This window comes from Mesoplodon bidens (assembly GCF_964165515.1).
Source record: "Mesoplodon bidens genome assembly, chromosome: 6".
Classification (NCBI taxonomy): Eukaryota; Metazoa; Chordata; class Mammalia; order Artiodactyla; family Ziphiidae; genus Mesoplodon; species Mesoplodon bidens.
In genome coordinates, this window is record NC_138162.1 from 106213161 (window position 1) to 106234988 (window position 21828).

Sequence of the window (21828 nt, forward strand, 5' to 3'; positions counted from 1 at the left end):
AACAGATCAATAGATGATAGATAGATCCACCAAACTTTTGAAAAACATGCTGATGAGAGTACACTGAGGGGTACAGAAGCCTCCGTAAATCCCCTTCTGCCCACACTACCCTCCAGTTGTTTCTCCCTTCAGTCTATGTCAAGAACCTCTTTTCCATCTGCACCCCTAACATCCTGGACCCAACTACCTTCATTGTTTGCCTGAACTACTGAAATAGCCTTCCAACCACCTGATCTTCCTGCGTCTTCCGTTGTGTCTTTACAGTCTATTCATCCCGCAGCAGGCAAATTAGATTATGTCCTTGCTTGGTTCAACATCCCCCAAACGTTTTTCATAGCAATATATAAAGTCCTCACTATGCCTTCCAGGGTCCTGCTTTACTGGCTCACCCTACGTCTCTTGGAACAAGTTTCCTCCCATACTCTGCCCCTTACTAACACCTCTTGACACCCAGGAATCCTTGCTGTTCCTCCCTGGTTTTGGAACCAGCCAAACATGCCCCCTGGCTTTTGCATTTGCTGTTCTTGATGTCTGAATACTTTCCTCTGAAATCCTCACTTCCTGCAGGTCTACACTTCAAGGTCACTTTAGCAGAGATGCCTTCCCAGACCACTTGATATAAAACTGCAGTGCACGGCCCCCTCCAACACACACATCTGATCCTCCTTGCTTTGGATTTTTCTATACAGGCTTAGCCTCATTTGGCATAATTTGTTCATTGTCTTACTCTCCTAGACGGTAAGCTCTATGCGGGCAGGGATTTTTCTTTATTCACTGCTGTGCCTCCATTCTTAGAACAATGCTTGACACCTAGTAGGCACTTAATAAATATTTATGGAAAGAAAAAGAAATTACCTAACCTGGGGAGTTAGGTTAATCATGATGTGATTGGCAGAGGAAAATAAATTTGGGGGAGAGATGGTGGAATTCCTTCTGGCTGTTAAGTCTCAAGTGACTGATTTCTTAAATTATCATCGCACTTGGTGAATTAAATACCAATTTGGTGATGGAGAAGAAAGGAAGCCCTAGGAGTTACCCACCATGAACAAGACCTTGAAAAAAAAAATTCAGATCTGACTTTGCAAAAAGTTAACAAAGTTAAATGCACTAAGTCTTCAATGAAGTTTCACTCTGTTTTATTACACGTTGATTTCATCTTCCTTTCCTTTCCTGTTCCGAATAGACAAACTACAAGGACAAAACAGTGTCTTTCAACAGGCAGTTTCTCAGACGGTGAACATAAATCAGCTGGTAATTTACTCTGAGGTTTTACTTCCAGGGGTGAGGTAGCAAGGGGCCCCACTCCCGCCTGGGATTCAGATCCAATCTTCATCCTTGAGGTCTCTCCAGGAGGAACTGAGTTCCAGGAGGAGAGTTTTCAGAGGACGCCAACAGTTTAGGGCAGTTCAAATGAGCAGTCCCTGCGTTTGACTCTTTGTCCCAGCAATACAGCTAGTGAACGAGAGAGGCTTGGATGTGCTCTTTGGGCTGCTAGGCTGTTCGAAAAGGTCTTTGTGGAGGGCTTTTCCCTTGAGCATGAGGGTCTGAATTTCTTCAGCTGGGTCTGAACATCTTCAGCTGGGGAAGAGTCTGGGTGTTTCGAGAACACAGGATTTCCAAGTCAGGGATCTCTACATAATTTTCCCACAGAGGCTCCCCTCGGAAATTATTTGATACTTCTGAGGAGCCCGGCTCCCTTGCATGTGAGTTCTCTTTTTACCAGAAGACAAATGTTCCTGCTTTGAAGGCTATAAACGGTGGCCACAGGAGATCATGTCTGCCCTGGAGTCCGGCTTCCGGCTCTCGTGGTGTCAGCGAAAGCTCTAGGGGGTGAACGCAGTAGTCAACTGCTCATTCATTCAACAAATATTTATTGAGCGCCCGCTGAGTGCCAGGCACTGCGGGTGCCCCGGGGGCGAGAAACAACTCATCCCAGATCCTAGTTCCTTATTCACTCCTCCTAGTTCCCCCAGATGCTCCGGCGCGCGCGGTGGGAGCGGACCCCGCATCCTCGGCCGCCCCGCCTGGGGGTGCCCGGCGCCTCCAGCGCAGCCCTCCGGACACCCGCGGCGGGGAGCCCGCCCCCCGGGATCCAAGGGGTTTAGTCTGGGTGGGGAAGGCGGGGAAAAAAGCAAAACACCAGAAGGAAAAAACTGTACCCCAGTCTGTGCTGGGGAACTGCTCCCGGGAAGTGCGCAAGGCGGAGCCGGCCCCGGCCGGGGAGAGCGCGGAGTCCGGGGCGGGCCGGCGGGAGAGGCCGGGCGCCCGCGGGTCGGGGCGCGGAGGCGGCCTCGGCGGGCGGAGGGCGCGGCCGGCGGGAGGGGCCGGGGCGGCGCCGGGAGGGGCGCGCACGGCGGCGCGGCCGCCGGGCCCAGCAGGTGATCGCGGCCCGGGGCTGGAGCCGGAGCGGATCGCGGGCAGCACCGCGAGGAGACGGCGCGCGGGGCCGGGCGAAGTTTGGCGGAACATGGCGGAAGAGTCCGGGGCGCGCAGGAGCGCGGCGCGGTGGCAGCCGGAGCCCTGGGAGCTGTAGCCGCCGCCGCCGCTGCCGCTGCCGCGGGGCGAGGTCGCCGCCATGGCCCGCTGGATCCCGACCAAGAGGCAGAAGTACGGAGTTGGTGAGTGTTCGCCCCACCCCGCCCCCGACCCGGCCGCCGCCAAGTTCGCGGGAGCGGCCCTGCCCCGCGCAAAGTTGGGCGGCGGACGCCGGGCCATTCGGTGCCCGCCTGCCCGGGACCCGGCTCCGTCTCCCGCTGCCCGCGGGGGCGCCGAGAGGGTTCGGCTCCAGCTGCAGCCGTCCCACCGAGCGGGCGGTGGGAGTCGGAGCCCTCTCCGGGAGCCCCGTGCGGGAAGTCATCCTGGGTTTGGGGAATCCGGGTGGCTAAAAGTGCAGTTGGGCCCCGGGACAGGCAGTCCTGCCCCCGAGCCCAAAGCTGCAGCGCTTTGCAGCGTAGAAACGTGCAAAGTGAGGGCGTTCGCCTGTGGTTCCTTTGGGGCACCCAGCTCTGGTGCTCGCCCCCCTCCTCACTGTCCGTGTGGCTTCATTGAGTACTTTGTAACCAGCCGAGGCCGGCAGAACGCGAAGTCGGCTGGCTGCCCCAGTGCTTTCTGCCCTCCCTCTTCGTAGGTTCTCTCTGAAACCTAAAGAGAAGAGTTGGGGGTAGGAAGCCGCCGTCCCCTCGTTCCTCCCAGGCACTGGGATCCCGATAGCAGTTGTAAACTGATCGGGAAATTCAAGTTGTGGTGTGGAGGTGATGGAAGCGACGGGAAGTGTGTGGCGTGGGGACGGGGGTGACTGGCCCCCGGGGCTGGTTGTGCGGACAGTCATCCCCTACCGGAGCGTGTATGGAGAGGATTTCAGACTGCCTTCTGAACTCCGACCCCGTCGTGGGATAAGATCGAGGACATTTTATTAAGAAAACTGTGGCAGGTCCCATGCTAGGCACTTGGCATTCGTAACAGCGGTGCTGGAGGGCCCCCAGGATGTGTGGGGAATTGCTTTTGTATTAGTTTCGATCCGAAACAGTGGATGAGCGGGTTTTGACCCAGGTGAAAACCCTTGGTCCTACTTTTTATCAAGGGGTGAGGTTGCTGAGGTCTTGTGGGAAGACTGCCACTTAGCGGGGCGATTACAGTGGTATTAGGCTTGGGTGCGATTCCCTAGTATAAACACAGTTGTGTGTGTTGAGAATTTTATCACTTCCTGTCAGGGTCATTCATTGGGCCTTTTTGGAAGTTAGTCTTCGACTTCACTCCCATTCCGCCCCCATTTTTTTTTCCTCACCTCAGCGGTTACTGGGGAGCGGTCCCTGAACCTGTTCTATGCTTTCTGAGGACTATGTCTGTTTCAGAGATGCTGTATCTTAACATCTCTAGGGGCTTTTCACCTCTGTAGTCAGTTACAAAAAACAAACCAACCTTCTCACATTGATTACTTTTAGATTGTGATCCTTTATGTATATATGTATATGTGTGTGTATATATAATAACATGCATGTAATTCCTTGTTTTCCCTCTGTTGCAAAAACTCTTTCCTTTAAATTTCTTTTAGAATCCTTGCACTCTAACTCAGAAATGGGTGCGTGTTGTTACTTCTGCTCCAGACCATCCCCCTCATGAATTGGTCATGAAATTTCAGACAGGGGCTCCGCATCAGGTGCCAGTAGTTGTGGAAATGAGATGGAGTCAGTTTCTTTATTTGTGAGTGTTATTGGGTACTAACTCCTAAATTAAAGTAGATTCAGCAATACCTAATCAATAATTACTACTCACAAAAAAGTTATCAATTCTAACTTCGTTTAACAGGAGAAACGCTTTCCAAAACTATTATGACTTCGGTGTAGTTAATGCAAACATATCCGAAAAATGTGGGTCTTATTGCCATAGTCATAGGAACAAGGCTGGTATTTTCTCTTTTTAATTTCTCTTTTTTTTTTTTTCCTGTTCTAGAGTCTGTTATTTATCATCAGACAAGAAAAGTGAATTGCATTTCCAAAGCATAGGTGGTAGCAAAATTGCCCCAGGATATAATTTGGGAAATTTATTTCACTAGACACAGTAGGTTCTGATTAATCTGGATTTGACACAAGGGCCCACTGTTAGGACAGATGAGCTGATGAGATCAATGTCATTGTTTATTCCTAAAACACATGGTTGTTCATATTACCTCCCTGCTTGGAAGCCTTCCTTGACCTACAGGGTAAAGTCTAAACTGAGCCCAGTTTTCAAGGTTCTGAGAATCCAGTTCAGTAATATCTTGACAAACCATATCTCTCACGGCTTCTTTCATCAACCCTCCGGCGCAGACACTGCGCTTCTCCCTGTTGTGCAATATACCATGGAGAGTCCCTCCTTTGGGACTTTGCTCCCCTGTTCAGAGTGCCCTCCCACCTCTGCATCCCACAATCCGGCCTTTCACCCAGGCCTCAAAGCCCTACCCACTGCCTCCTTCAGATCTGCTGTTCCCCGGACCTCATAACCTTCACGCCTCTTCCTCACCATTCCTACATTTTATTACTTATCCTTTGGTTCAGTGAATCAGGAGGTTATGGTTTTGTATTCCTGTGACTCGAGAGGGATACCACTATGGAACATGCATCCAGTAACTGGTTGTCCTTGGCGTTGGGGTGGCGTTCTAAAGCGCCAACCTAATTTCTATGATGCTTTAGTGCAGTTTTCCCCATTAGGTTTCAGCAACTCATTCACTCCAATATGACTTTTATTTTGTTCTGTTAGATGGATGGAGCGGGAACCTTCAGTCTGTCTTTATCTTTGCAAGTAAAAAAAAAAAAGAGATGTGCTGCTGAGAAAACAGGCATGGAGTAGGCAGACTTGCTTAAATACGATTGGGAAAACTGGCTTGTTGGACTTCTGATGGGGGGGGATTATTGTCCTTTCTGAGGGTCTGTTGGACAGATTTCGTTTCTGGGTGAAGGAAACCATGTGATGGCCGTTTTGAAGCCTTTTAATGACTCACAGCTACTCTGGGTGAGGGTAGTGTTTGATCTCAGTTTGAATTGTGCTCGGTGAAGCTAGCTGTCTCTACTTATCTTGCTGCCACTATGCTAGATTTTTCTACAGGGACTGAAAGGCAACCTCTCTGGGCTTTCTTAGTTCTTCAACTGTTGACTCAACCTCTAGCCTCAGGTGGGCTTAAATGACCTATTGTCGGTTATCGGGTAAGAGGACCACAGACTTGGTCCTTTCAACTTCTGGGCCATTAGTGCCCTGATGTGAAGTGCTGAGGGCTGCCCCACAGCCATGGAAAACTCTTCTTTCTCCCTTCATTTTTTTTTCTTGTTTTCTTTTCCTTTATTCTTTCTTTCATTTTGTGTGTATTAAGATATGAAGGTCGAAAACTTTTATTTAGATGTTAAGCAAGCATTAGTGATACATTTATCGAAACATTTCTTAAGTCTGTTCCCAAACAAGCTATTTCTATTAAGAACAGACCCAGATTATGTTGATGATGGAGCCTTTGCAAAATCATTCATTAGTGTTTGGTGGCATTTGTCCTATATGTTTTTATATTGTGATAAAAGGTAGTTTGGGGGCATATTTGCTTCACTGTTAGCTTTTCGACTATTTCGCTGTGCTAGGCCCAGTTAGTCTAAGAGCATTTAACTTTGTAGATTCTCAACTGTTAGTGTAAAAACCAAAACCGGATTCTTGTAGTGCTTTGTTAATGTGCTGAGGTGTGCTGTGGGTCCCCATTCAGTTCTTCCTCACCACGGGCACCGTGTTCCATAGACTCTAGCTGGAGGGGTGGAATTTGGTCTCAGAGAGTGATTAGTTCAGTTCCCTTTTAAAGAGAGGAACTTGATGCCTAAAGAGGTAAAGTGAATTGCTTACCATAAGTTGTTCTTACTTTTTTGGTTACATGAATGCCTTGGGCCAATCAGGTTAAATAAACCCTTAAGGTGGCCCCCTTTCTCAGAACAGTGTTCTTAATTGCATAAAGTCAAATACGAAGGACTGAAAATTGAAGCCACCTGTATTGAACTACAGCTGTCAAGATAGTTTTCAAAAATTTGTGATATTGTAATATATGTGCTTCTTTATGAATGCATAATAACTCCCATACTTCTGAATTAGTGATGAGCATGTACAATTTTTCAAGATATCTGTAGTAACCATAGTATAGGAAAACGCCTGTGATTTCTTTAAAAAGTTTTTAAATTTTTTATTGGAGTACAGTTGATTTACAATATTGAGTTAGTTTCAGGTGCACAGCAAAGTGAATCAGCTATACCTATACATATATCCATTCTTTTTCAGATTCTTGTCCCATATAGATTATTACAGAATACTGAATAGAGTTCCCTGTGCTATACAGTAGGTCCTTGTTAGTTATCTATTTTATATATAGTAGTGTGTATTTGTTAATCCCAGTCTCCTAATATATCACTTCCCCCTCAACGTTTCCCTTTTGATAGCCATAAGTTTGATTTCAAGATCTGTGAGTCTGTTTTTGTTTTGTAAACAAGTTCATTTGTATCATTTTTTATTAGATTCCACATATAAGTGATATCATATGATATTTGTCTTTGTCTGACCTCACTTAGTATGATAATCTCTGTGTCCATCCATGTTGCTGCAAATGGCATTATTTCATTCTTTTTTATGGCTAATATCCCATTGTGTATATATACTACATCTTCTTTATCCATTCCTCTGTTGATGGACATTTAGGTTGCTTCCATGTCTTGGCTGTTGTAAATAGTGCTGCAATGAACATTGGGGTGCATGTATCCTTTCAAATTACTGTTTTCTCCAGATATATGCCCAAGAGTGGGATTGCTGAATCATAGGGTAGTTCTATATTTAGTTTTTAAAGGAACCTCCATACTCTTCTCCATAATGTTTGTACCGGTTTACATTCCCACCAACAGTGTAGGAGAGTTTAATTTATTTTTTCATTGAAGTCTAGTTGATTTACAGTGGTGTTAGTTTCAGGTGTATAGCAAAGTTATACGTATTTATAGCTTTTCTTTTTCAGATTCTTTTCCATTACAGCTTATTACAAGATACTGAATAGAGTTCCCTGTGCTCTACAGTAGGCCCTTGTCGGTTATCTATTTTATATATGACACCTGTGATTTCAATTGAAGCAGCATCAGCAGTACACCTGTGGTTTGTTGCCTCTGGTCATCATTGAAGTAAATGCTGAGTGTCAGAAAACAGAGGTGTAGCCTTTTTCCCTTTTCAAGTCCATGGATCCTCTGAATTTGAACACAGATTAAGAATCCTTGGCTATGAAGATGACACAGCTAGTTACAGAACCAGCTAGTAACATGACCAAGCTAGATATTATGCAATTGTAATGAATTGAAGAAGTCCTTGCCCTAATACATTCATGTTCTAACAACATTGAGGCTGAGAATACAAGGAATAGAGAATTAATATTTATTAGGCATTTACCTCATGAAAGGCACTGTTCTGAGCCCTTTATTTCAGTCTGTCCCAGGTACCTGTGGGGCTCTTGGAGACACTTTCGGGTGGCCCATGAGGTTAAAACGTTTTTGGTAATAATACTAAGATGTTATTGGCCTGTCTTTACTCTGTTCTGGTGTGAGTATACAGTATAGTTTCCCAGAGGCTACATTAGTGTGATACTGGGACAGATTGAATGCAGGAGCAGGTATGAGGATCCAAAGCCTTTTGTGAAGCCAGACATCAAAGAGATTTACAAATATGCAAAGCAGTGCTGCTCTTCTAAGTGTTTTTGTTTGGAAAAGTAGTTTGATCTAAAGTGTGTATATATATATATATATATATATATATATATATATATATATTACTAGCATGTATTGGGGTTTATTATGGTTACTTTAATTAACGAATAAGTATTTTTAAAATTTCTCAGATTGAATTTCTATTATGATAAATAGTGATAGATATAACCCACATAAGCAAAAACTCTTTGGAATTCTCAACAACTTTTCAGAGTGTTAAAGGGGTTCTGAGGCTCAAAACTTTCAACACTGCTGCTTTACACATTATTTCATTAAATTATTGTGATAATGCTGTAATTCTCATATATTGTCTCCTTTCCAGATAAGAAAACTAAGGTTCATACGGGATAAATTTTTCATCCATATGCATATAATCTCACTCCTAAGCCAAAATTCAACTCCATATGTGTTTTCCAAACTTCAGTTCATCTGTCATCTTGATCTCTGCCATGTCCAGTGTTGACCTGAAACAAATAGACTGCCAGTTAGTTCTCCAGCAAAAAATGGATTTATTCAGAATCAGCAAAGAATTGCAATTCAGGGTTTGCAGCCCTCAGTGCGTCTGCAAGCCACATGCAAATCCCTGCAACCAGGAGAGGAGAACTCTTTTATAGAGGGGAAAAGGAAGTTGGGAGGGCTGTAGTAAACAAAGAGTCCATTGGAGGAATTGAGTGTTTGGAGTATAGTGGCTTTTCATTGGCTGAGTTGTGACAGGCTGCCACTGGCTGAGCTCTTGCCAGGCAAGTAGGGGAAGTCTTTCTTCCTGTTGGGCTCTGCTATCCTGTAGGGTGCCGCGGCTTCCACTTCTGTCCTCCTGACTCTATTTTAACTGACGTTTCTGTTTCTGTGTTAATTTTTACACCAGGTACCCTTGTGTAGCTGCTTCATGCTTATTGCCTTACCCATTTGCCTTCTCTGTTATTTTTTTGTTACTTCGTAAGTATTAGAGCTTAATTTCTTTATTTTTTTTAAGATAAAAATAAATATAAGTAAAAGTTCTGATACTTTATTCTTGAGTCCCAAAGGACTATCTTATATACTCACCTCTGGAGACTTACTTTTGAACGAACCATCTCTTTCTTCCCCATTGAATTTATTATTGTTTTAATTTTTATTTTATATTGGAGTACAGTTGATTTACCATGTTGTGTTAGTTTCAGGTGTACAGCAAAGTGATTCAGTTATACATATACATATATCCTTTCTTTTAAGGTTATTTTCCCATATAGGTTGTTACAGAATGTTGAGCACAGTTCTCTGTGGTATGCAGTAGGTCCTTGTTGATTATCTATTTTATATAAAGTAGTGTGTATATGTTAATCCCAAAGTCCTAATTTATCCATCCCCCACTACCTTTCCTCTTTGGTTACCATAAGTTTGTTTTCTAAGTCTGTGAGTCTGTTTTGAAAATAAGTTCATTTGTATCATTTTTTTTAGGTTCCACATATAAGTGGAATTTGTTATTTTTTGCTTACTATTTTCTTTATGTTGCCTGTTATTTTGTTTTTACTTAAAACTGATTGAAAAAGAAAACCTTACATTCCTACCATTAAAAGAGAACCAGCATCACTTGCTCCAGAAAGTGGCAACCTTAAAAATAAAGGCAACAAAAATAAAACAGCAGTATGTTGGATTCTGGCTCCATGCTGTTGGCCATCAAACCATTTTCTCCATTAAAGAGGGAGGAGGCTGGTGCCCAACTGAAACTTTCTCTTCGATATACTGTAGATTCTCGTTATTTGTGGTAGTTAATGTTCTCTAAAGTCCCCAAGAACACTGACTTGGCTAATATTTTACCATTGCTCCTAGGGGTAATACAAGGTCAGGTTCCTGTGAGCCTCTGGTCACATTTTCATCCGTTGATCAACATATAACCATATGTCATGTGTGTTTCTGTTTAAGGTTTAAAGACCTTAAACAGAAGGTTTACATCACTGATTCACTAACATTGAACTCAACGGCCCACAACACTATATGTAAACTCAAGCCTGAAGGAAGCTTATCTAACACATGCATTTTCTCTATAAGGTAAATCACAGCCTTTTTGGGCTTGGGAACACAACACAGCACTTCAGCATTATGCTTGGGGGCCATTTAAATAGCAAGAAAGCACAGAATAAGAAAAACATGGCACTAAAGTTAAGACCATGCAAAGGACTCTGGTTTACAGTATGAGCACTGAAACAAAAAGGCAGTGTCCCCTTGTCCAACCTCAGATGGGAACTTGCATGTCACGTTTTGCCCCTCGGCACACGACTGGGAATGACCTCGAAAGCACCAGGAGTGTTGATTTGGGGGTTAAGTAAATTTTAGTGAGTGGGAGAATTCACAAATACCATAGAATCTGCGAATAATGAGGATCAACCTGTAGTTAGGTAAAAAAGAATTAAAAATGGAATAACATTCCTGTATTATTCAGGTGTCTGTTGGAATATCCCTCCTTAGAGCTTTCTGAGGACCCCAGCTAAAGACACTACTGTCTTTGCCCAAACCTCTCAGTGTCTCTGCTTTTCCCTAGTTGTCCTATTTGTTTATTTGTTTGTGTTTACTGTCTCTCTCCCACACTGGAATATAGAGTTATGAGGACAGGAACTTCATCCTTTTCATTAGTGTTCCCCCCTGCTCCCAGGATGGCACCTGGCACGTGGTCAGCACTCAGTAAATAAATGATGAAGGAATAAATGAATGCCGTTATCTACCTAAATTTGTCTTGTGTGCTGGAAGAGGAAATTTTTCCCCACGTTATGGAATATTTTGCCCTATGTGCACTTGCAATGAGATACAGTCAAAAGCAGTAAGAAGGATTTCCCTGGTGGTGCAGTGGTGAAGAATCCGCCTGCCAATGCAGGGAACACGGGTTCGATCCCTGGTCCGGGAGGATCCCACAGGCTGCAGAGCAACTAAGCCCGTGCGCCACAACTACTGAGCCTGGGCTCTAGAGCCTGCGAGCCACAACTACTGAAGCCTGTGCGCTTAGAGCCCGTGCTCCGCCAACAAGTAAAAGCCACTGCAATGAGAAGCCCGTGCACCGCAACAAAGAGTAGCCCCTGCTCACCACAACGAAGACCGTGCACCGCAACAAAGACCCAACACAGCCCTAAATAAATAAATAAATAAATAAATTTAAAAAATGCAATAAGAAAAGGAACATTTAAAGAATAGATAAAAGAGATTTAATAGCTGTTTAAGCAAAGGATTATGTGAGCATCGTGGGGTGGGAAAGGAATGGAAATCCTAAATAATGCATTCTTGGGAAGGGAACAGTGGTAATTTGCTGCTGTTCCTTTTTATTTCTTCATCATTTGTGGAGGCTTCCTGAAGGAAGATGTGTTGTAGGATTGGCTAAATGGAAAGAAAAGGCTTGACCACGGTGGTGAATAGGGTTTAGGAGGTTCTGACTCATTGGATTAGTGCGTTGAGCACGAGTTGGAAAGGAACAGTGCAATTTAATGGAAGAAACAAGGCATTTAAATTCATCCGTTACTTCCCATTACCCAAAAGGAGTTGAGATGCCTTACGGTAAGCACATCTATACTGTACGCAGGGTAATTAAACAAAAAATATGAGATCACAAGTAACGTGGAGAAGAAAAGTAATTTAGAGTACTGGCAAGGGGCTTTGAAGCAAAGGTAGTAGTTACTCAAAATTTAGTCTGTCCAGATTTACAGAAGGCTTTTTGTAGTGGTCCTGTCTGCCCTCATGTTAGCTGAAACTTAATTCGTGCTTCCTCCTCATCTAAGTTTTCAGAAACAAACCAGTGGGGTTTGAGGATAAGGAATCAAATCTCATTACAATGATTTTTTTCCATAAAGGAAAAATTTTCCGACTTCTAGTTTTTTCTCCAGCAATACCCAATATAATAACACAATAACTTTATACATATAAAATATTTTAGTACTGTCAAAAGAATAAGAAGAGGAATATGGGTCAAAATCTCATAACTCATTTCAGTTCTTCAAAATGAGTTGTAATAGAATAGAATTATAATAGAATTTGACCCCTATGTATGGGCCACGAACTTGAGTATGGTCACATAGTTTGTTTTTCACTAAATATTTAAAAGGAGGGAAAAATAGTTTTCTCCCTCATCAAACAGGTAAAATCACCTATGAAATGTCCGCTGTGTGTGGACATTAAAGGCTATGATAAATCCTTTGGGAGTCCTTTGACCTTGGTTTATAAGTATTAGCTTCCAGCATACCTCAGGAATAATAGGGTTTTAGTTTTAAGCTTAAAAAAGTGCTTTTGAGATCAGGCTAAGAAATGCTTTTGAGGCAGAGATTTGGGTGAGCAAAAGCAGAGGATGCTTGTGTTAAATTTAATTTTTCCAAGGGATGTCCAGGTCACGTCTTCTCAGAGCCTGGGCTGGCCGTCAGCTCACTCAAACGATTGTCTGAACTGCTGGCAGCCAGTTCCTAAGCAAGAGACAAAAAGTGATCTTTGTCTTTTAACAAACCTCCGTGCCATTGCGTCCACTTTTCTGGGTTGTGCCATTTTCTCTTACATTTCCATGCTCCCCATGGGACTAGAAGACCCCCAAGACGCCCTCTAAGAATCTTAGTTGTCTACGTTTTGTCTATTTTTTTTTTTTTTTTTTTTTTTTTTGCGGTACGCGGGCCTCTCACTGTTGTGGCCTCTCCCGTTGCGGAGCACAGGCTCCGGACGCGCAGGCTCAGCGGCCATGGCTCACGGGCCCAGCCGCTCCGCGGCATGTGGGATCTTCCCGGACTGGGGCACGAGCCCGTGTCCCCTGCATCGGCAGGCGGACTCTCAACCACTGCGCCACCAGGGAAACCCCTACTTTTTGTCCTTTAAAACAACTTGATACTGTATAGCTCAGGGAACCATACTCAATATCTTGTAATAGCCTATAATGGAAGAGAATGTAAAAAAAGGATATATATATGTATAACTGAATCAGTTTACTGTACAGCTGAAACTAACACAACATTGTAAATCAACTGTATTTCAATAAAAAAAAAAAAAAAAAAAAAAAACTCAAGGGAAGGAAACTGCAGCAGAGATTGACTCCCTCCTGCAAATAGCTCTTTGCTGACTCACCCAAGGTGAATGCATCCCCCTGACTGGTTTGTTACCTGTGTACCTGTGGCAGGATGCGTTGTCTTTTATTTGTACTTTCTGTGAGCCTGGAACCAGAGGGCTCTCACTCCCCAGCCTTCCTGCCAGAGACCAGTTATAAGAATAAGTCATAGAAATCTAACTTCTTTGCCCTTTTGTGTCTAGAATCATAAAAGATTAAGAGCTAGATTCTATATGTATCACCTCTTGGCTAACACTTTATTTTATTGGAAAAATATGCCCCAGAGGCATAAAATGACTTCAGCAAAATCCCAGAGCTAGTAGCAAATGTCTTGCTTGTCTTAACTTGTCTTCTAGCTGCTTCCTTTTTCTTCATAACTCTGGAGAAAGCAAGTTTCTTTATCATGTCTACTTACGGTTCTGAAGAGTAAGTCCTCGCCACACAGGAGGAAGGCTGTGTTATCCCTGGGTTTTTTCCAGGTGGAGGTTTTGTTATAAATATGATCCAGCTATTAAATCATCTCCCCCCGTTTTTTCTGAGATATAATTGACATATAACATTCTGTTTGTTTCAGGTGTACAATATCATTATTTGATATTTGTTTATATTGTGAAATGATCACACAGTAACTCTGGTTAGCATCAATCACCCCACAGAGTTACAAATGACTTTCTTTTTTTTTGATGAGAACTTTAAAAATCTACTCTCTTAGTAGCTTTCAAATATACAGTACAGTATTATGAACTGTAGTCAGCATGCTGTACATCACATTCCCAGGACTTATTTATCGTATAACTGGAAGTTTGTACCTTTTGACCACATTCACCAATCTCTCCTCCCCCAACCCCGCGTCCACCTGGCAACCACCAGTCTGTTCTCTGTATTTATGTTGTTGTTGTTTTTAGATTCCACATACGGGTAATATTATAGAGTATTTGTCTTTCACTCTCTGACTTATTTCACTAAGCACAGCGACCTCAAGGTCCACTGATGTCATTGCAAATGGCAGGATTTCCTTGGTTTTTATGGGTATTCCGTATTTTGGGGTTAATGTTTTTGATTCCTTCAGGTAAATGCCCAGAAGCGGAATTGCTCGATCATATGGTAGTTCTGTTTTTTCTTTTTCTTTTTTTTTTTTTTTGCGGTATGCGGGCCTCTCACTGTTGGGGCCTCTCCCGTTGCGGAGCACAGGCTCTGGACGCGCAGGCTCAGCAGCCATGGCTCACGGGCCCAGCCGCTCCGCGGCCTGTGGGATCTTCCTGGACCGGGGCACGAACCCGTGTCCCCTGCATCGGCAGGCGGACTCTCAACCACTGCACCAGCAGGGAAGCCCGATAGCTCTATTTTTGATTTTTCTGAGAAACCTCCATACTGTTCTCCGTAGTGGCTGCACCAATTTACCTTCCCACCAGCAGTGCACAGGGGCTCTCTTTTCTCCACACCCTCGCCAACGATTGTTATCTCTTGTCTTTTTGACGGGCCATTCTGACAGGTGTGAAGTGATATCTCATTTGTGGTTTTGATTTGCATTTCCCTGATGACTAGTGATGTTGAGCATCTCTTCATGTATCTTTTGGCCATCTGTATGTCTTCTTTGAAAAAATGTCTATTCAGATTCTCTGCCCACTTTTCGATTGGATTGTTTGGGTTTTTTTTGTTTTTGATATTGAATTGTATGAGTTCTCTACCTATTTTGGACATTAACCCCTTAGCAGATGTATGATTTATGAATATTTTCTTCCTTTCGGTTGGTTGCCTTTTCATTTTGTTGATGGTTTCTTTTGCCTAGCGCCTTACCCTTTTGAAGCGTTCTGGGGAGGGAGTGTGTTCAGAGGTTTGAGGCTGCAAAGTGGAAGTCATGCCGTGCATTCTATGGTGGTCACAGTATCTCAGGCTGGCGGCGGGCCCCATGTCTTTGGTCCTCAGCACTGTGGTGTTGACATGTCAGTCACAAAATCAATAAATAGCGGGACATTCTCATGATGTTACAGGCATGTTTGAGACCAAGTGTTACTGTGGTTTACAAGGTGCTGATGGGCGAAGGGAGGATTGTGTATTGATCATAAGGGATTATAATTATAGTGCTGACCTGGAAGTGAAAGCCCATTGGCGTTCTTTTAGACTTGTGTTTTTTTGTTTTTTTGTTTTTTCTTTACACAGTCCTCTTACTGTTGTGGCCTCTCCCGTTGCGGAGCATAGGCTCCGGACGCGCAGGCTCAGCGGCCATGGCTCACGGGCCCAGCCGCTCCGTGGCATGTGGGATCTTCCCGGACCAGGGCACGAACCTATGTCCCCTGCATCGGCAGGCGGACTCTCAACCACTGCGTCACCACGGAAGCCCTAGACTTGTGTTTCGCACAAAATGGTGATGCTTTATTCTGAACACTTGACCTGGGAGCAGGTTGGGTAGGGCTCCTTGGCCTGACTGCCCTGAGCTTTGAGCTTCCTTCAGACCAGGTGCAGGTAGCGGGTGCCCTTGCTCTTTACTGTGTTAAGCAGAGGAGCCTGCGCCTCAGAGCGTGACAGCATGATTCACTTTGGTTCGTTTCCATTTCTTAGGTCCTGAGGCACAGTGTCTGTGAATTACATGGTTATATACATATTTTTCAGTCAGTGGATACTAGAAGCATAGTTAAACATTTATTGGTTTTTTAAATAAATTTATTTGTTTATTTTATTTATTTATTTGGCTGCGTTGGGTCTTTGTTGCTGTGCCTGGGCTTTCTCTAGTTGCGGCGAGCCAGGGCTACTCTTTGTTACAGTGTGTGGGCTTCTCATTGTGGTGGCTTCTCTTGTTGAGGAGCACGGGCTCTAGGCGCACGGGCTTCAGTAGTTGTGGCACATGGACTAAGTAGTTGTGGCGCGCAGGCTCAGTAGCTGTGGCTCACGGGCTTAGCTGCTCTGCGGCAGGTGGGATGTGGGATCTTGCCGGACCAGGGATCAAACCCGTGTCCCCTGCATTGGCAGGCGGATTCTTAACCACTGCGCCACCAGGGAAGCCCACATTTATTGTTTTTTTAAAAGGGATTCTAAGGCTCAAAGATGTTGGGAACTTTGGTATAATTGAAGTTCTAATGTGCCGGGTCTTTTTTAAAAAAATTATTTATTTATTTGTTTATTTATGGCTGCACTGGGTCTTTGTTGCTGTGTGTGGGCTTTCTTTAGTTGCGGTGAGTGGGGGGGCCACTCTTCATTGCGGTGTGCGGGCTTCAGTAGTTGTGGCACACGGGCCCAGCAGTTGCGGCTCGCGGGCTCCAGAGCGCAGGCTCAAAAGCTATGGCACACGGGCTCAGTTGCTCCGTGGCATGTGGGATCTTCCGAGACCAGGGCTCGAACCTGTGTCCCCTGCCCTGGCAGGAGGATTCCCAACCACTGCGCCACCAGGGAAGCCCCTGTACTGGGTCTTATAATAATACTGTGTGCGCAGTTCACCGTGATCTGAAAATCCAATTAAAATTGGTACAACCTCTGTCAAATATTGATTTAAAAATGCACACACCTTTTGATTTAGCGACTCCATTTCTATGAGTTTGTCCTACAGATATACTAACACATGTGAGCAATGGTATACGGACAGGATTATTCATGACAGCATTCTTTATAGTAAAGACAGCTTAAATGGGAATCAGTTGGGCATGGGTTGTTACTTGCGAAACATGCATACAATGGAACAACGTACAGCCATTAAAAAGAATCACACTCAGTGACAGAGTGTCTGCTAAAGATGACAGTGGCATGCAGTGACTAAAGGCTGATCTCTTCAAAAAGTGGTGCTTAGTTGGTTATCTATATTGAAAAAATGTACTGGACTTCTACTTAATGCCATATAAAGAATTGATTCCAAACGTCTGAAAGGTAAAACAGTGAAAGCTTTCAGAAAAAAAAAAGCGTAAGAGAACATCTTGACCTTGGAGTAGGCAGAGATTTCTTAAAGGGACACAAAAAACACTAACTTTAAAAGAAAAACAAATTATCCTGAGTCATATTAAAATTAAGAACTTCTATTCACTGAAAAACACCCTTAAGAAGAGATTAAAAAGACAACCCACAGAGTAGAAAGAAGACAGTCCCAATACACATATCTAACCTATTGTGAATATGTGAAGAAATATTAATCAATAAGAGAAAACAATAACCCAATAGAAAAATGGGAAAAAGACTTGAATAGGCATTTCACAAAAAATGATAATCCAAAGTCCAATAAATATTTGGAAAGGTGTTGATCTCCATTTGTCTTCACAGAGATGCAAATCAAACATAGTGCTGGACAACTACAACCCCACCAGAAGGGCTAAATTGGGGGGAAAAAAACCCCACAAAAACCCAGAAATTCCAACTGTTGGCAGGATGTGTGGCAATAGGGAGCCTCACGCGCTGGTGGGAGTGTAAACTGATGCAACCACTTTGTTTTGTTTTTTTTCTTATAAATTTATTTTGTTTTTGGCTGCGTTGGGTCTTCATTGCTGTGCGCAGGCTTTTCTCTGGTTGCGGCGAGCGGGGGCTACTCATTGTTGCGGTGCGCGGGCTTCTCACTGCGGTGGCTTCTCTTGTGGAGCACGGGCTCTAGGCATGCGGGCTTCAGTAGTTGTGGCACGTGGGCTCAGTAGTTGTGGCTCACAGGCTCTAGAGCGCAGGTTCAGTAGTTGTGGTGCACGGACTTAGTTGTTCCGTGGCATGTGGGATCTTCCCAGACCAGGGCTGGAACCCCTGTCCCCTGCATTGGCAGATTCCTAACCACTGTGCCACCAGGGAAGCCCCCTTCCTGTATTCTTTTTTTTTTTTTTTTTTTTTTTTGCGATACGTGGGCCTCTTACTGCTGTGGCCTCTCCTGCCGCAGAGCACAGGCTCTGGACGCGCAGGCCCAGCGGCCATGGCTCATGGGCCGAGCCGCTCCGCAGCACGTGGGATCCTCCCGGACCGGGGCAAGAACCCGCGTCCCCTGCATCGGCAGGCGGACCCCCAACCACTGTGCCACCAGGGAAGCCCCCTTCCTGTATTCTTCATGACCATCCGTAATTGAATACACTTTGCTTTCTACAATTCAGTTAATTACTTACGACACATTCTTTCTCTCTGCTTATCATCAAAACCAAATCCAAGATTTTGCTTCAGTTAAGGGCAAAATGGAATTTTCATGTTTATACCAGTCTCTTCTCTTTATAATCCTAAAATTTAAAACTCGTGGAATCACATCTCATTTTGATTTGCTGGTTGTTTTTAGGATCTAAATGGCTATTTTATGGTGGGTAAAATCTCAGGCTTTGACTCCTCTATCTGTTTGAAGACAATAAAATATGATGCCACAGTCCTATTTTGTTAAGGTAATGGACATCCTGGTGCGGACACAAGACTTGATCGTATGTTATATAAAATGAAGTATTTCACTAATGAAACAGAACATGTGTGTGTGTATGTGTGTGTGTATGTATAATTTCTGTAGTCTAACAGCATCACTAATATGACATGCCTTAAAAAAAGTAAATCGTGTTTTGAGTTACTGAAGAAGATTGAGATGCAGATGTTGATTTGCTCAGGGACACAGGGTAAGTTGACATCAGAACCAAGGTTACTGTTTATAGTCCTGCAGACCATAGTTTGTGCCCTGTGGCCAAGCCATGCTTAAAATTAGAATCATCAAGGTAGAGGCAAAAGCCGTTTGCTACAGAGTGAAGTTTTGGAGAGCAGCTTCTAGTGGTTTGGAATTTCGAAGTCCAAGCCTACTAACTTTTATTACTCTTTGCGTTTGTGAAATCATAGAAGGCTCTCAGCCAAGTGAGAAGGTAGGAGTAAGATTAGCACACTTCCTGGTGCAGTGGGCAGTACGTAATCATTATCTGAAAGTTCCCTAGGCGGGAGCCTGCCCAACAGTAGGCTGGCCTGGCACTCAGGTGCCCTTGTTTGCAGAGCAGGCTTGGTTCCTAAGTAGGGAAGGTTGGTTTGCGCTGAGCCCATCCTCAAAGGTCTAGACTAGATTCTAGTATTTCCAATTTCAAAGCCCCTAAGGCTGGACCTGGCCTGGGCTTGCAAGAATCTCCATGGAACATGTTTGAATTCCTAGGGGTCTCTGGGTGATGGGACTTTTGTCTCTGTTCCTATCCTTTTTTTTTTTTTTTGGATATTTATTTTTACTATTATTTTTCTTTGGCCATGCCACACAGCTTGCGGGATCTTAGTTCCCCGACCAGGGACTGAACCCGGGCCACAGTAGTGAAAGCACTGAGTCTTCATCCTGGACTGCCAGAGAGTTCCCTCCTGTACTTTTAGGTAGCACTCTCTTACTGGCTTAGAATAGTCTGGGATCCTAAGAGGTATAAATAAATAATAAATTCACACTAACTAACTGGACTCATTAACATGGATGTTCTGACTCAGGCCAACTGGAATTTGAATATGCACTCCCTATGACTTTTCTCTGAGCACATGTTATGTTCCAGGGGCCCATGGGGTGGTTATTATATAAGATAAGGAATCTATAGAAGATCCATGGAGTGGACAGGGCTTCAGACCGGCTGGTTGCCTTCGCTTTGGCCTGACAGAGTGCCACAATATACGTCATCTGCAGCCTCGTGAACTCAGAGACATTTGTGACCAGTAGCCCTAGGCCAGCCATTTGTGGTCCTACCACACAGATGATCATAGAATCTGAAAAAGGAATCCAATGAAGACAGAATCCTGAATGACTATCTTGTGGGCCCGTAGCCTTCCTTAAAGAAGACTGGTAGCTACTTCAGTTGAAGAGTTGTCTGAATTAGAATACTCTGGAATCAGTTTCCTTTATCTTTTCTTTTTAAAGCATTTAGATAATGATTTAGAGACCTCATGTACTATTTTAAAAAATATTTATTTATTTATTTGGCTAGGCTGGGTCTTAGTTGTGGCACGAGGGATCTTCGTTGTGGCACGTGGGAGCTTTTGTAGTTGTGGCATGTGGGATCTTTTGTAGTTGTGGCATGCAGACTCTTAGTTGTGGCATGCAGGATCTTCGTTGCGGCATGTGGGATCTAGTTCCCGGACCCAGGGATGCAACCTGGGCCCCCCTGCATTGGGGGCACGGAGTCTTACCCACTGGACCACCAGGAAAGTCCCTGGAATCATTTTTCAAGAACCTTGCATGCCCTGAGAGAGGCTGGTTCCTGCTTCATCTTTTGCAACGTGAGGATTGTCACTCAAGCTTGTTTTCAAACTACTTGATAGCTTCAGGGAGGTCTCTTTGTAAGCTCACAAATTCAGAAATGCTTTTGAGCCTGTAGAAGAATTCTTTTCATGTTTGAGCTCTGATCTAAGCCAAGAGCCTTGGAAATTTTGAATCTGTCTCTTATTTCCTTTCCTGAATTAGATATGCGCCTGCTCACTCCGTTCAGATGTGACAACATGGCTTCTTTCAGAAGCAAATGGCCCCTCCTTGAAGGACACCATAATCCCATCACCTTTCTCTCTGGACATTTCGATTCTGATCTAAAGCTGATTTTATTTATTTACTTTTAATTAATTAATTAATTTATGGCTAGACCAGGTCTTCGTTGCAGCATGCGGGATCTTTAGTTGCGGCATGCGGGATCTTTAGTTGCGGCATGCGGGATCTTTAGTTGCGGCATGCGGGATCTTTAGTTGCGGCATGCATGCGGGATCTAGTTCCCTGACCAGGGATCAAACCCGGTTCCCCTGCATTGGGAGCATGGAGTCTTACGCCTTGGACCACCAGGGAAGTCCCTAAAGCTGATTTTAGACCAGGAAAACAGCCCCTCATTTGTTACTCAAAGGACTGAATTTTTAAGGATCAAATCAGAGTGTGTTAGGGAAGACATCTGGACAGGTGAACTTTTGCTTTCATTTGTTTTCTTTGTTCCCCTCTTTACTTCTAGATGGATTTCTTTTAGATCCCAGGGGGCAAAATTCCACGTTGAGGAGGCTTTAGCTACCAGTTATAAAGTCTTAGGAAAGTACAGCATTTCTGTGGTCCTATCTTCCTAAAACCACTCCTATCAAGAAAAGACAGGGCTTCCCTGGTGGCGCAGTGGTTGAGGGTCCGCCTGCCGATGCAGGGGACACGGCTTCGTGCCCCGGTCCGGGAAGATCCCACATGCCGCGGAGTGGCTGGGCCCGTGAGCCATGGCCGCTGAGCCTGCGCGTCCGGAGCCTGTGCTCCGCAACGGGAGAGGCCACAACAGTGAGAATCCCGCGTAACGCAAAAAAAAAAAAAAAAAAAAAAAAAAAAAGACAGATGGAGGAAATATAGATGATATCTAAAACGAAACATGTGTTCTGCCATAATATGTCTTTATCTTCTTGCTTTTATCAGCAGCCTTGAGTGGCAGGGTTTTATACTTGGGGAAGATTAGAGAGCTTGTTTTCTTGCTGAAGTGGTCACCCTACCATGTTCTTTTGTCTGCCTTAGTTCTGAATTTTTTTTTTAAACTAGTTTTCACACCATGTGTTTGGATTAAGCTTCAGGAATTATCCATTTCACAAAAGCCACTTGTTTTTTATATTCTAGGACATTAGGGTTTGGAGGGATGATGGGTGGAATGAAGTGAACCGAGAGGTACTGAAACC

At 44.2% G+C, this 21828-nt stretch overlaps 1 protein-coding gene across 1 annotated transcript in view; it reads left to right on the forward strand.

Annotated features, from left to right (window-relative positions):
• Positions 1-2340: 2340 nt before the first annotated feature.
• Positions 2341-21828, forward strand: part of DOCK5 (dedicator of cytokinesis 5) — a 212825-nt gene continuing 193337 nt past the window's right edge. Inside the window, exon 1 of the mRNA XM_081236247.1 lies at positions 2341-2618. Within this exon, the coding sequence (XP_081092373.1) occupies positions 2576-2618 (43 nt within the window). The 5' untranslated portion in view covers positions 2341-2575. The remainder of the gene's footprint in view (positions 2619-21828) is intronic.